The sequence below is a fragment of the Nomascus leucogenys genome, chromosome 7b (assembly GCF_006542625.1).
Source record: "Nomascus leucogenys isolate Asia chromosome 7b, Asia_NLE_v1, whole genome shotgun sequence".
In the NCBI taxonomy this organism is placed as follows: domain Eukaryota; kingdom Metazoa; phylum Chordata; class Mammalia; order Primates; family Hylobatidae; genus Nomascus; species Nomascus leucogenys.
The window spans coordinates 28239333-28252711 of NC_044387.1; the positions used below are offsets into that span (position 1 = coordinate 28239333).

Sequence of the window (13379 nt, forward strand, 5' to 3'; positions counted from 1 at the left end):
AGAGCAGGAATGGAAAATAGCAGGATATACTAGAATATTTAGATGTATTAATAGAAAAGTTGTTCCCATATTTACTCCCAGGAAGTTTCTGAGGCATAGCTCCTAACCAAGTGAGTGGATGTTTTAACTCAAATAAAAGCTCTAAAGTCCCTATTTGTATTGTTATATATTTGCTTTCATTCTCTTCATGCTTTTCTTGAAATGAATCTGTACATTCAACATACAAATAAAAAGCATCTATGTTTTTTAAAAATGTATTTCATCACCTATTGGATATACCTATTTCATTTTAAGAGAATTAAGAGAAAGTTTAAAGACTAGGAGAGTTTAAAAAATATATTAAGTTTATATGATTTTTTAATGCAAAGAAGAGATTCTTCCCCTCAAAAGATGGAATAAAAATCCCTGCAAAATGCACTACTCCATATTCTCCATTAAGTGCCGACTACATTGTAGAAACAAAATCTCTCGTAGAGAACTAGTTGTGAGAAATAATGACTATCCCTAAAGATATTATACTCTCAATTTTTACAACTTAAGTCAATATTTAATTGTTCCTAATATAAAGATTTAGCTTTGGGAGAAAATGAGCCTTTTGAAATTTTAACCTAGGTCAATCTAGTTGATTGGCATTAAGGACATAAGGGCTCATACACTTGTCTATCCTTCTGTCTCTTGTAGGTTGAAACACCATTTCAGTCTGTTCCCATACTTAAACAGTTTCAGGTCTCTGGACAGAAATTAACAATATGAACAAGTTGGGTGATGAAGCACAGATAAAGTCCTTAAAATACATCTTGTTTACAGTCCTTTTTCCCATTTAATTTGTATAAGAAGCACCAAAACTGGAGCCAAGGTTTCAAAAGGTGATGTTAACAGCAGGAACTATAATTTAATCACACAACACTATGTAACATTCTGTATTTTTGCCTGTTGATATGTAACATAGTTAAGTTTATTACAAACATTATTTCCTAAGACTTATGGTATAAGTGCTCCTTTTCAAGTATTACCACTTAATAGTGTTTAATCTACAAGGTAACATTAGGTAAATCAATGATAAATGTATATAATGCAATACACTGTGCCACTTCTCCCTACCCTGTGTTAAGGTATTATTAAGAAAATCAATTAAGAAAAAAACAAGGCAACTATTATAACTGAAACAAGGCTATGAACATCACAGATGCATGTCTGAGTAGATAAACAGCATTTCCCCTTAACATGAAAGTCATTTTGTCAGAGACTCCTATATCTTTAGGCTAGCATTGTTTTAGCAGCAGCTAGTCTTCAGGACAAGATCAAAAATTTCAAGCGAAAAAGACAACGAGTTACTCTGAGAACACATGAACCCACATTACTAATAAAAGAAGCAAACTGCTGGTTTCACCTTAACATAAAATTGGGTGTGTTCCCTTTCACATGTGATTTAGTTCATTTATGTGATGACAGCAAAGCTTCGGAGTTCTGTGGTACATCAATGAGATGGACTAATTTGTTGAGAAAGCTCTTATTTGTTTTAATATTTAAATTGTAACAATACAATAACTAGAAAAAGGTCAGTGCCTCCGTAGCTTTAAACCCCATCAATTTTCAGTTGTTTTTCAAAATAAAGATGCAATTAAATCTATGCTTCTGCAACAATAGTGCAATAAAGTATCCTTTCCTGAATAAAGGAATTGAGGTTTACCCCAGTAGAAGCTTTAAATAAGGTAGAGTGTTGCCAACTATGTATCAATCCTGTATGTTTGATATAAAATTATCCGGAAAGCTTAAATTGTCTTGTAAAGCTAATTCGGCTAAAGCTTCACCTAAGTAGCAATGGAAATGAACAGAAGTGCACTCAATATAAAACACTTTTCAAAACTACTCCAAAAAACAAATGACAAAAGTGGTTAAGAACAACTGAGCATCTGTTGTGTGTACCAGATGTAAAAGATGGACCCCGTGGTTACTTGCACTGTTTGAATTATGTGAAGGTAAAATTAAGATTTAGTCCACTTCCATCTCTCCAGAGGATTTAGTATGCTGTGAACTGTCTTTTGTTGCATCTGATTTAGTTTCAGTTCCACTCTGTCCATCCATTGGGCCATTGTGTTCACTGTTAGCTTTTGCTTTGTCTTCAGGAACTTCTACTTTTGGTTTGGGCTTGTAAATGATGGGGTTACAGAAATTATCCAGTTCCTAAAGACATGAAGAAATTGATATATTAAAACGATTACAGAACAAGTTACCATTAACGTTCTAAATTCCACATTAACTTTCTAAATTTTCACATAATTCCACCTTTCTGAATTTGCTCAGCTAGATAGCCAACTGTTTTCTTCAAATGCCTCATGAGATTTACCTTGTTAGTATATGTCTGTGGCAGTCAAAAATTACTGAATCTTAAACAATTATTTTTTGTACTTAACCTTTCTAAAACTTGTTTCTTTATAATAATTCAAATATAGTTTACTTTGGCAGGAATAATTTTTAATTCTTCCTTTAAATTATGTGTAATGCTTTGCTATGAGAATTACATCAAATAACACCTATTTCATAAATTGAAAATTTTCAACATTTATATGAAAACAATTCTAATAAATGGAATCATACAAATACATACACAAACAACATTTTTTTTTTTGAAAATAGCTCAGTAGCCTCTTCTGAAGGAAAAAGTGCCATGAAAGTAAATTGGAACTTAATAATTTAAACGAAACAATGTTCTTCAATTTCCTTGCTTTTTACAAATAGAAGACCACTATACAAACACTACTCAAATTTAAAAACCTTTGAAGATCAATGTCACAAAGATTGAGGTAGGGACGGAAATATAGGGATTAACATCCTAGGGGGAATGTTTTAGTTGCAAACTGCTCTTGTCACACTCCACATCTCATCTCATTAGGAGTAAAATATATATTATAGCTTATTGGCAAAACTTTATTAAAATAAAAATATTGTTATTACTTACTTCATTATAAAAAATACCAGCTTTTTTTAAAAAAAGAAAAAATCAGATATCCTAAAACATACTGTTATTTTAAAAATCCCCTGAAATTCCATCTCCTACAAATTAACAATATTAACCTTTTGGTGGATATCCTTCTAGATTTATGTTCAGGCATACACATACATATAAACAAATCTATGAGCACACATATTTGTACAAATGAATACATTTTATTTAGGTTCTGTAATTTAGCAATACACTGTATACATCTTTATATCTAAACAGATATCTCTATATGTAAAATGCTATATTTAGTGGCTGCATAGTGTTGTATGGATGCATCAATTTACTGATCTAGTTTCCTATTGATAGGTATTTAGATTGCTTCCTTTTTTTTTTTTAATAGACAAGGTCTTGCTCTGTCGCCCAGCTGGAGTGCAGTGGCACAACTGTAGCTCACTGCTGCCTCAAATCCCTGGGCTCAAGGGAGCCTCCTGCCTCAGCCTCCTGAGTAGCTGGGACTAGAGATATGCGCTACCACGCCCAGCTACTTTTTGTATTTTTTGTAGAGATGGGGTTTCACCATGTTGTTTATGCTGGTCTTGAACTCCTGGGTTCAAGCAGTCCACCTGTCTCAACCTTCACAAAGTGCTGGGATTACAGACATGAGCCACCACGCCTGGCCAACATTTTCATTAGCAGTGCGTTTTAAATTGCAAAGTTTATCTTGGAATAAGATTTTACCAGGGAAGTTTATACACTTCAAACTAGGTCAAAGACAGACTTATACTGAAAAATTTTGTAATGAAGACTTAGAGGTCTCATCCAACCTATAAGTCTGAAATACTTAATCAGAAGTTGTCACATTGCTTTTATTTCATTCTGTATTACTCTTGAAGTTTAAAAACCAGCCTGGTATATGACAAATGAAATCATACCTAAAATCTTACATTTTTTTAACTAAATAAAAAATTAGTCTTAAATTTCTGTTCTTCTAAGTTCTTCTGCAAGTTGATTATTTGCCAAAGTATGACTCATTAAAAATTTTAATCCTTGAAACCATTAAAAAGGCAATTTCATAAACTTCTTACCTTTGACTTTGCTACTATTTCTGAAACTTTTACCACAGGATCTTGAGTGAGACTTAATTTGTTCTGTGCATTCATCTTACTATTCAGCCAACTCATGGCATCACTGATACATTTTTCAACCTTTTCCATTTCAGCAGGATCCAGATGATCATATCTTTCATCCTATTTAAAAAAAAAAAACTTGACTGCATGTAACGATTTTTCAGCTAGCACCAGTTTATTAGTAATTTCTACTTTAAAAATTTGGACTCTTATTGACTGTATACCTCAAATGTACTCATCTGAATAAACCCCATACAAATAACACAGAACTGAAGAGAATGGGATAAAAGATAAAATCAGTGTGAGTTTAAAAAGGAAAGCCTCTCTGAAGAAATCAGGTTTGGGAAAGAATGACTACTAAGGAATACTCATGGAGAAAGCACTTAGCCAAGAAAGAAGTTGCAACGAAATGGAATTTATAAAGGAGAAATAAGGTGAATAAGGCATATAGCAAACTAGACACAAAATTATGAATATATAATAGAAAAGCATATTAAATTCTTGATTAGAAAAATGACAAAATAAGTCAAAGAGGTCCTCTTTTTCACTACATGAAAAACATAAAAATGAAATCTCTAAGAAGAAAACAATGGATTTGGTCACTGGGTTATTTTATAATGTAGTTTCAGGAAATTCTAAAAGATGAAAGCTACATACCTTTACTGTATTTCAAATGTATCAGAATCCTTAAGTGAAATTCTCCAATAAAAAAAAAAGTTTTAAGTTTGGTACACAAAGTCTCTGGGATTTGATAGCTACAACTGCTATAGCTTTGTAGCTGAGAACTTTTAGATTTGCCCCATTCTATGTACCATGCACATGCCATCGTCACCAATTGACTTTATGAATTCAGTACCTTGTTTCTATAAGCTTCTATCACTTTCATGACAAGTTGGATCTTTTTTCCCAAGTCATTTAAGGCTTTTGGTCTCTCTTCATGCTCCATGTACTTCATTTGAATAGGCTGGCCATATTTCTGTTAACGTAAGAAATTTTTAAAGAAGAAAAATTGTTATTATTTGAGTTTTAACAGAAAACTTTTATAGGGCCCTTATAGGATGATAAATAGGAAGAAAAGATGGGCAGATAAAAATATATCCCTTATTTTTCTGTATGGAAGCAAGTTACAGTAGCTGCTTCTTCAATCCTACACAAGGATGCCCTCCTCACACCTTATCTTTTTCTCACTCATTAAGATTACTTCTTAGCTTCTCAAATCCGATGTCTCAATCAAAACTTTAATTCCTTAAAAGCTGGGTGTTAAAACTTTATAGAACTATTAAAATAAGAAAACCGTAAAAACTATACTGCATGCAGAATTTGTAGATTTGAAACTTGGTATCAAATACTCAAAATCATAATATAACCCTCTATGTACAACATAATTACTGGGACTGATAATTATTATCAACTAAAATTTACACATTTGATCAGTAAAATGTGTACTGTAGTATATGTAGGTTTTTCCCGTATATGTCTTGGATTAAGGAGTTTCTAAATGTTAAAACAGACTCTGTAGTTTTGCGAAGGGGAGCACATTAGAAGGATAAAATATTTTCTTTTGAATTCTTTATATATTTAAATAAAAATCGGCTTATTTTAGAACAATTTTAGATTTACAGAAAAATTAAAAGGAAATTATACAGAGAGCAAGCACCAGACGCTTCTCTATGCTTTTCTCTAATGTTAGCATCTTAGGGTACGTTTGTCAAAACTAAGAAACTACCACTGGAGCATTACTATTAATTGAACTACAGTCTTTATTCAAAGTTCATTATCATCTGTTCCAGGATACCATTACTACATTTGGTCTATTCACATCATACTTTTTATAGTTTACATGTTTTTGAAAGGGAAGCAAGTACTGCATTTTTTTTTTTTTCCATTGGGACAGGGTCTTGCTCTGTCACCTAGGCTGGAGTGCAATGGCGACAGCTTACTGCAGCCTCAAACTCCTGGGCTCAAGTGATCATCCTGCCTCAGCCTCCCAACCTGGAACTACAGGCACATACCACTGTGCCTGGCTAATTTATTTTTTGTAGAGTCTTGCTTTGTTGCTCAAGGTTGGTCTTGAACTCCTGGCTTCAAGTGATTCTCCTGCCTTGGCCTCTCAAAGTGCCAACATTACAGGTGTGATTCACTGCTCCTAGCCACCATTTTAAATTTTTAAATGCCATCTTAAAAACAGAAAAAGTAAAACTTGTGAAAACTTCTGTAACATTCATTTCTATGGCTACTTATATATTTGAAGCAGAAGAATCCATAATAGGAACTGCTAGGATTTCCAGTTATTTCTACTGGCCTCAGCTGCTTGGCTTGTGTTTCTTTTTTCTTCTTTTTTCTTTGAGATGGAGTTTCGCTCTTGTTGCCCAAGCTGGAGTGCAATGACGCGATCTCAACTCACTGCAACCTCCGCCTCCTGGGTTCAAGCGATTGTCCTGCCTCAGCCTCCTGAGTAGCTGAGATTACAGGTGCATGCCACCATGCCAGGCCAATTTTTTGTAACTTTAGTAGTAATGGGATTTCACCACGTTAGCCAGGCTGGTCTGGAACTCCTGACCTCAGGTGACACACTTGCCTTGGCCCCTTTGGGCCACTGGGATTACAGGTATGAGCTACTTCACCTGGCTGGCTTGTGTTTCTTTTAGGGAGACAGGGATTAAAAACCACCAAGAAGACATGGTAAAGCCTAGTTTTGCTATCATAAACTTAGGTTTTCTAATTATTTCCTTTGGAAGTAATTTGTTGGCATGAAGGTAATTTTTTGCACAGTATTAACTTCTTTTACTTTTAAGCTGTGTAACTTCTTTTGCACACCTTCCCCCACCTCATGCCTGTCCTGAGTTGTAAAGGGCTATCTTTTCCCATATTCTAAAAATCCTTCTTAATGTCATCATTTAGCATCTGTGTATCCCTTGCTACTCAAAGAATGGTTCAGGGACCAGCAGCATCAGCATCACTTGGAAGTTTGTTAAAAGTGGGCCCACCTTGTATCTACTGAATCAAAATTTCCATTTCAATAAGCACCCAGGTAATTCATATGCACATTAAAGAACTGCTATGATCCATACTAAGAAGGAATGACTGAAAATTTCCTTCATCCTTCCAATATAAACTTTTTTTTTTTTTTTTTTTTTTTTGAGATGGAGTCTCGCTCGGTCACCCAGGCTGGAGTGCAGTGGCACAATCTCAACTCACTGCAAGCTCCATCTCCCGGGTTCACGCCATTCTCCTGCCTCAGCCTCCAGAGTAGCTGGGACTACAGGTGCCCGCCACCACACTCGACTAATTTTTGTATTTTTTCTTTAGTAAAGACAGGGTTTCACCATGTTAGCCAGGATGGTCTCGATCTCCTGACTTCATGATCTGCCCGCCTCGGCCTCCCAAAGTGCTGGGATTACATGCGTGAGCCACTGCGCCTGGCCCAATATAAACTTTTAATCTTTTAAGGTATTTTTTCCAGATTTGGTAGCAAGTATGGAAGGTCTTTCCCTAAAATAACACTACTGACCTAAAAAAGGAGATTTTGTGGCCAAGTCTCCTTATTTGTGAAAGGATGTTAAAATTCAAGAGCAGTGATACTATAAGTCCTTGGCTGGTCAGGTATCCCAATGAGCTACACTGAAAATACAACAGGCCAGTGTGGTATTACTCCCTAACATCAGACAGTTAAGAGTCAGAGGAGCAGGAGAAGAGGGTGACTCCTTTAATTGTCAAGAAGATATACTTATCACTTCTTAAAGACATGCCAGTAATATATAGCTTGTGCAAAAGTAACACTCTGATCATCTATAAATATTTATATTTCGACATTATGACTATACAATATCTGATTTCAATTATATAGCATTGCTCGCTTCTCAAAATGCTTTTAAAATTAGAACATTTCCTCTTATACATTTCTGATTTAGTAATTTTTCACATACTTACTAAAAACATACAGATCCAGCAATCTCACTACTGTGTATATATCCAAAGAAAATAAAATCAGTATGCCAAAGAGATATCTACACTCCATGTTCACTGCAGCATTATTCACAACAGCCAAAATACAGAATCAATCTAAGTGTCCATTAATGAAATGATGGATAAAGAAAATGTGGCATGCATATACAACCAAATACTATTCAGCCTTAAAAAGAAGTAAATCCTGTCATTTGAGACAATTTAGATGAACCTGGAGGACATTATGCTAAGTGAAATAAGCCAGGCACAAAAAGACAAATACTGCATGATCTCAAAGGTTGAATCTAAAAAAGGTAAACTCTTAGAAGCAGATAGTAGAATTGGTGGTTATCAGGGGATGGTATGATGGAGAGCTATTGGTCAAAGGACACAACATTTGAATTAGACAAGAGGAGTAAGTCAAAGAGATCTATTGTACATCATGGTAACCACAGTTACCATATATACTTAACAATATACTGTATATTTGAAAATTGCTTGAGAGAATAGATTTTAAGTGTTCTCCCTCCCAAAGAAAGAAATGTATGTGAGGTAATGCATTTGTTAGTTTGACTTAGTCATTCCACAATGTGTGCATAATCAAAACATGTCATACACCATAAATATATACAAATTTTCCTCTCAATTAAAAAATTAAAAATTAATGGAACATACACTGTGCTCTTACACCCTAATTTTTAGAAAAAGTTACTGATTTATACTAACATGGACTTTAAAAAATGTACCTTTAGTTCTTGAAGCTTATCCACATAAACTTGTTTAGGTTGGTCCTCTCCATCTTCATAAAGCCAATTTTCTGTGTCTTCCAATACTGCAGACAGTTTACTCAAGTCCTAGTAATATATTTGAGAGACACTAATTAAAAATACTTTCCTTAGAAATAAAAGTCATCATTGGGCCCAGTGCAGTGCCTTATGCCTGTAATCCCAACACTTTGAAAGGCCAAGGTGGGAGGATCGCTTGAGCCCAGAATTAAGAGACCAGCCTGGGCAATATGGCAAAATCATATTTCTACAACAAATTAAAAAATTAGCCAGGTGTGCTGGCATGTGCCTGTATTCCCATCTACTTATGAGGGTGAGGTGAGAGGACTGCTTGAGCCCAGGAAGTACAGGTTGCAGTGAGCTGAAATCGTGCCACTGCACTCTAGCCTGGGCAACAGAGCTAGATGCTGTTTCAAATAAATAAATAAATAAAAATTAAAAATCATGGAAGGACAGAATGTTTTTCAAGTATAAAATATTAAATTTCAAAATTTTCTAACTTCTTATTCAAAAATATGTTTTTCACCATACTTCTGCAACTTGTAAAAATAACTAAGAACCTTCCCCATATGGGCTCAAGATTGGCAACAATAACAACATTTGGTACATTTATTTATGTAATTTGTACTAGCATTCTCGAGTAAACCTTTAAATAGTCCTCACAAAAAAATTACAGAATTTAGACTTACTTCTGGAGTGATGAATTTTTCATAGACAGTGCCCAGCCTGTCTCTAAAATCATATACATATTCTTCAACGGCATTCTTAGCATCATTTCTTTCTTTCTCTAACTTATCTTGCATAATCATCTTCCCCTATTCAAAAAGCTTCAGATTAGTTGCCGTAAGAAATAGGGAAATAGAAATCAAAACCATGAGACACCACTTCACACTCACTAGGATGATTACAATAAAAAAAATAGGTATTCATGAGGATGTGGAGAAAGTGAAACTCTTGTACACTGCTGAGAGGAATGTAAAATGCTGCAGCCACTATAGAAAACGTTTTGGCTGTCCCTCAAAATGCTAAGCACAGAATTTCAATTTCACTCCTAGATAACACCCACAAAAAAATTGAAAGCAGAGACTTGAACAGATTCTTGTATGTCAGTGTTCACTGCAGCATTATTCACAATAGCCAAAAAGTAGAAACCCAAATGTGCACTAATAGATGAACAAATAAAAAAAGTATATAAACACAATGTAGTATTTTATTTCAATTTAAGAAGAAATGAAGTTATGATATGTGCTGAAACAAGGAATCTTGAAGTCATTATGCCAAGTAAAATAAGCCAGACACAAAAGGACAAGCATTGTATAATCCCACTTAACATGATTCTTATCTATTGATAACTAGGCAATTCACAAAGACAGAAAGTAGGGAACTGGGAGAAGGGAGGAAAATAAGCTATTATAGAGTTTATGTTTGGGGTGATAGAATTGTTTTGAAAATAGACAGTGGTGATGGATGCACAGTATGGTGAATGTAATTAAAGCCATTGAATTATACACTTAAAAATGGTTATAATAGCAAATTTCATATAAAAAATTAATGTAGTATACCAAAAACCACTGGATACTTTAAATGGGTTAATTATGATATGTAAATTTATCGCAATAAAGCTGTTAAAAAACAAAAGAAAACATAGCCTATGTCATTCTACATACTCAGGTTAAAATCCTAGGTTCCCTATTTACTATCTTGAGATAGGAAAATCATCTAAACATAAGTTTTCTTATCCTAAAACAGAGAGCATAATTCCATCTAACTCATATGGGTGCTAATAAGGTTGAGAGAATTCATGTAAAATATTTAGTTCCATGTTTGACACATAACTGGTAATGAATAAAAGCCTTGCGGGGGTGGATATGGTATAGTGGTTGTGATACTGAGCTTTGGAGAACAATCACCTGGATCCAAATCCAAAGGGTATTCTCTGATCCTGGGTAATTTAGTTTACTTGTGTCTCAGTTTCCTCACCTGTAAAATGTAGTTCTCTAACAGAACCTACACTTCACAGGTTTGAGGGTAAAAATAAAAATTATTTATAGATGTTAGTTTATGATGAACAAAAGCAAAGAAATAACCTGAAGATTATAATACTTGAGCAAAATTTTCACTTTAATAAAAACACACGTAAACCTAAGAATCCCTTTATAAACTACAATGCATTCACATTTGTGAATTGTAAATAATGAGACATTCAAAAGTTAAGAAAATCTCATTTTATATACAAAATTTGCCATAACTGTGCTTCCCTACAATTCATTCCTTTGGGAAAATTTTTCTCAAGACACACAAATTCCAAATTATTCAGGATCTCCAGGAATGCTTGCTTCACATAAAATGCAGCCTTTAACAATTAACGAATAGATGATATAGGTAGGTACTACAAAAGCAAGCATTGTAAAGTCAGAAGACTGACCTTTTAATGCCAGCTGAGCTTGTAAAAATTAGGAACTACCACTTAAATGTAAACTTATAAAATATAAATTACTTCTTATACAGATACTGGTAAAGAAACAAAACTTGTTTCCTCTAGAGACTGTAACTTAAACATGTAAATAGAAAAGAACATGTAAGAAAATGTCAAGAACGACAAAGATTTTAAAAAAATATTTAACGGATGTCAGAAAACATTTTGAACAGAGATATAATCTTTAAGGACAACACAGGAGAAGAGGCGAGCAGCTAATATTTCCCCATATGTTGTCTGCTGGGTGTCATTGTTAAAGACAGAATAAAAGGAAGAATCAACTTCAGAAAAGTCTTTCCCTATAGAGGAGGCAATACATGTTTTTCACACAACTAAGATGATAGCTACACAGTACATATGGCATTAATACAGCTCAGTATTTTGTAAAAAATAAAGCAGTTTCGTAATCTACTTAATATAATTCCTTAGGAGTTATAAACTAGTGCCCTAAATTTTGGAGATAATCATTGACTTCTACAAAATTTCAGAATAAACTACCACCTATTTCAGCATCAACTCAGATTTACATACCTCATTTTCAATGTAGCTGTTGAGAAGATCTTGGCCCAGTTGTCTACATAGGCTACTCTGGATCGGTAGATCAATACTTTTGACTTTTCCTTTTTTAAGTGTCTGATTTAATCGGTCTTGTTTGTCTGAGACAGCTGACTGCAAATCCGAAAGAGAAGTATAAATTTCTAAAATTAGCTTAAAAACAGATTTAAGAGGTAAAACAGAAAGTAAAATCAAAACGATTACGATGTGTTATATTTATTTTAAAGTACTACTTTAAGACTGATGTTATTTTGTAGTCTGTGTATGTTAAATCCTAGTTTCTATATTAAAAATATTGGGTTGGAAATGCAAAGCAAAACTAAACGAGTAGCTACTTCTCACCCATTACAGTGGCTATAATAAAAAAATGTAAAATAATAAGTGTTAGTGAGGATGTGGGGAAACTGCAACCCCTCATACATTGTTTGCAGGATTGTAAAATGTTGCAGCCATTCTGGAAAACAGTTGGGAAGTTCCTCAAAATGTTAAAGATGACAATGTTAACAAAACAATGTTAACAAATATGTTAAACAATTATGACCCAGCAATTCCATTCCTAGGTATATGCCCAAGAAAAATGAAAATATACACCCCCGCAAGACGTGTACATGATTGTTCATAACAGCATTATTCATAATAGTAAAAAAGTGAAAATAACCCAAATGTCTATCAACTGATAGATGGATAAAATGTGGTATGTATTCATACAATGCCATATTATTCGGCCATAAAAGGGAATACTGATATACTCTACAACCTGGATGAACCTTGAAAACATGTTTGGTGAAAGAAGCCAGTCACAAATAAGTACATACTGTATAACTGTACATATATGAAATGTTCACAATAGGCAAATCTAATGCCTATTCCCTGTGGCTGGCAGGGAGAGGGTTGAAGGGAAATGGGAAGTCACTGCTAATAGATACAAGGCTTCTCTTTGGGATGATGAAAATGTTCTAAAATTGTGATGATGGTTGCACAACTGAATATACTAAAAACTGTACAACTAATTGGATGATTTGAATGATATGTAAACTATCTCAATAAAGCTGTTCAACAATTAAAAGTTTGAAAAATGTCAGAAAAAAAGTTTCCAGGTTTAAATAACTTTAGAATCTAAGATTTAAAACTAAATCTTTATAATCTCTGAGAAATGAATCTATTTGGCTAACTTGCATAGATTAAATTCTATGCAGATTAGAAAGATCTGTGGAAGATGATAGCTTTAAGAGTTATAACCACATTCATCTGGGTGACTGGGGCAGGGCCTCTCCCTTCTGTCTTATTGGCAATCACTGTCTTAGAAAAATAATTACTCTCAATAAATCATTTATCCTTTAACATTTTATTTTTGAAAGTATTAATTTTTACACATGGAAAAATATTTTATGATATGCAACAAAATACTTAGAGTGGTTAATTCTGAGATATAGAGTACAGCTAATGTAAGTTTTCCTCATACAGCTTGTTCCATCTCATATTTTTCTGAAATGATTTTTTTCACTTAAAGTTAAAATTTTAACTTATGTATTCATACTTTAGAAATT

At 33.8% G+C, this 13379-nt stretch overlaps 1 protein-coding gene across 1 annotated transcript in view; it reads right to left on the minus strand.

Moving 5' to 3' along the window:
• Window positions 1–799: 799 nt before the first annotated feature.
• Window positions 800–13379, minus strand: part of HSPA4L (heat shock protein family A (Hsp70) member 4 like) — a 54972-nt gene continuing 42392 nt past the window's right edge. Inside the window, exons 14-19 of the mRNA XM_030815729.1 lie at window positions 11809–11946; window positions 9491–9616; window positions 8763–8870; window positions 4928–5047; window positions 4030–4191; window positions 800–2184 (exon numbers count right to left, since the gene is read on the minus strand). Of these exons, the coding sequence (XP_030671589.1) occupies window positions 1993–2184; window positions 4030–4191; window positions 4928–5047; window positions 8763–8870; window positions 9491–9616; window positions 11809–11946 (846 nt within the window). The 3' untranslated portion in view covers window positions 800–1992. The remainder of the gene's footprint in view (window positions 2185–4029; window positions 4192–4927; window positions 5048–8762; window positions 8871–9490; window positions 9617–11808; window positions 11947–13379) is intronic.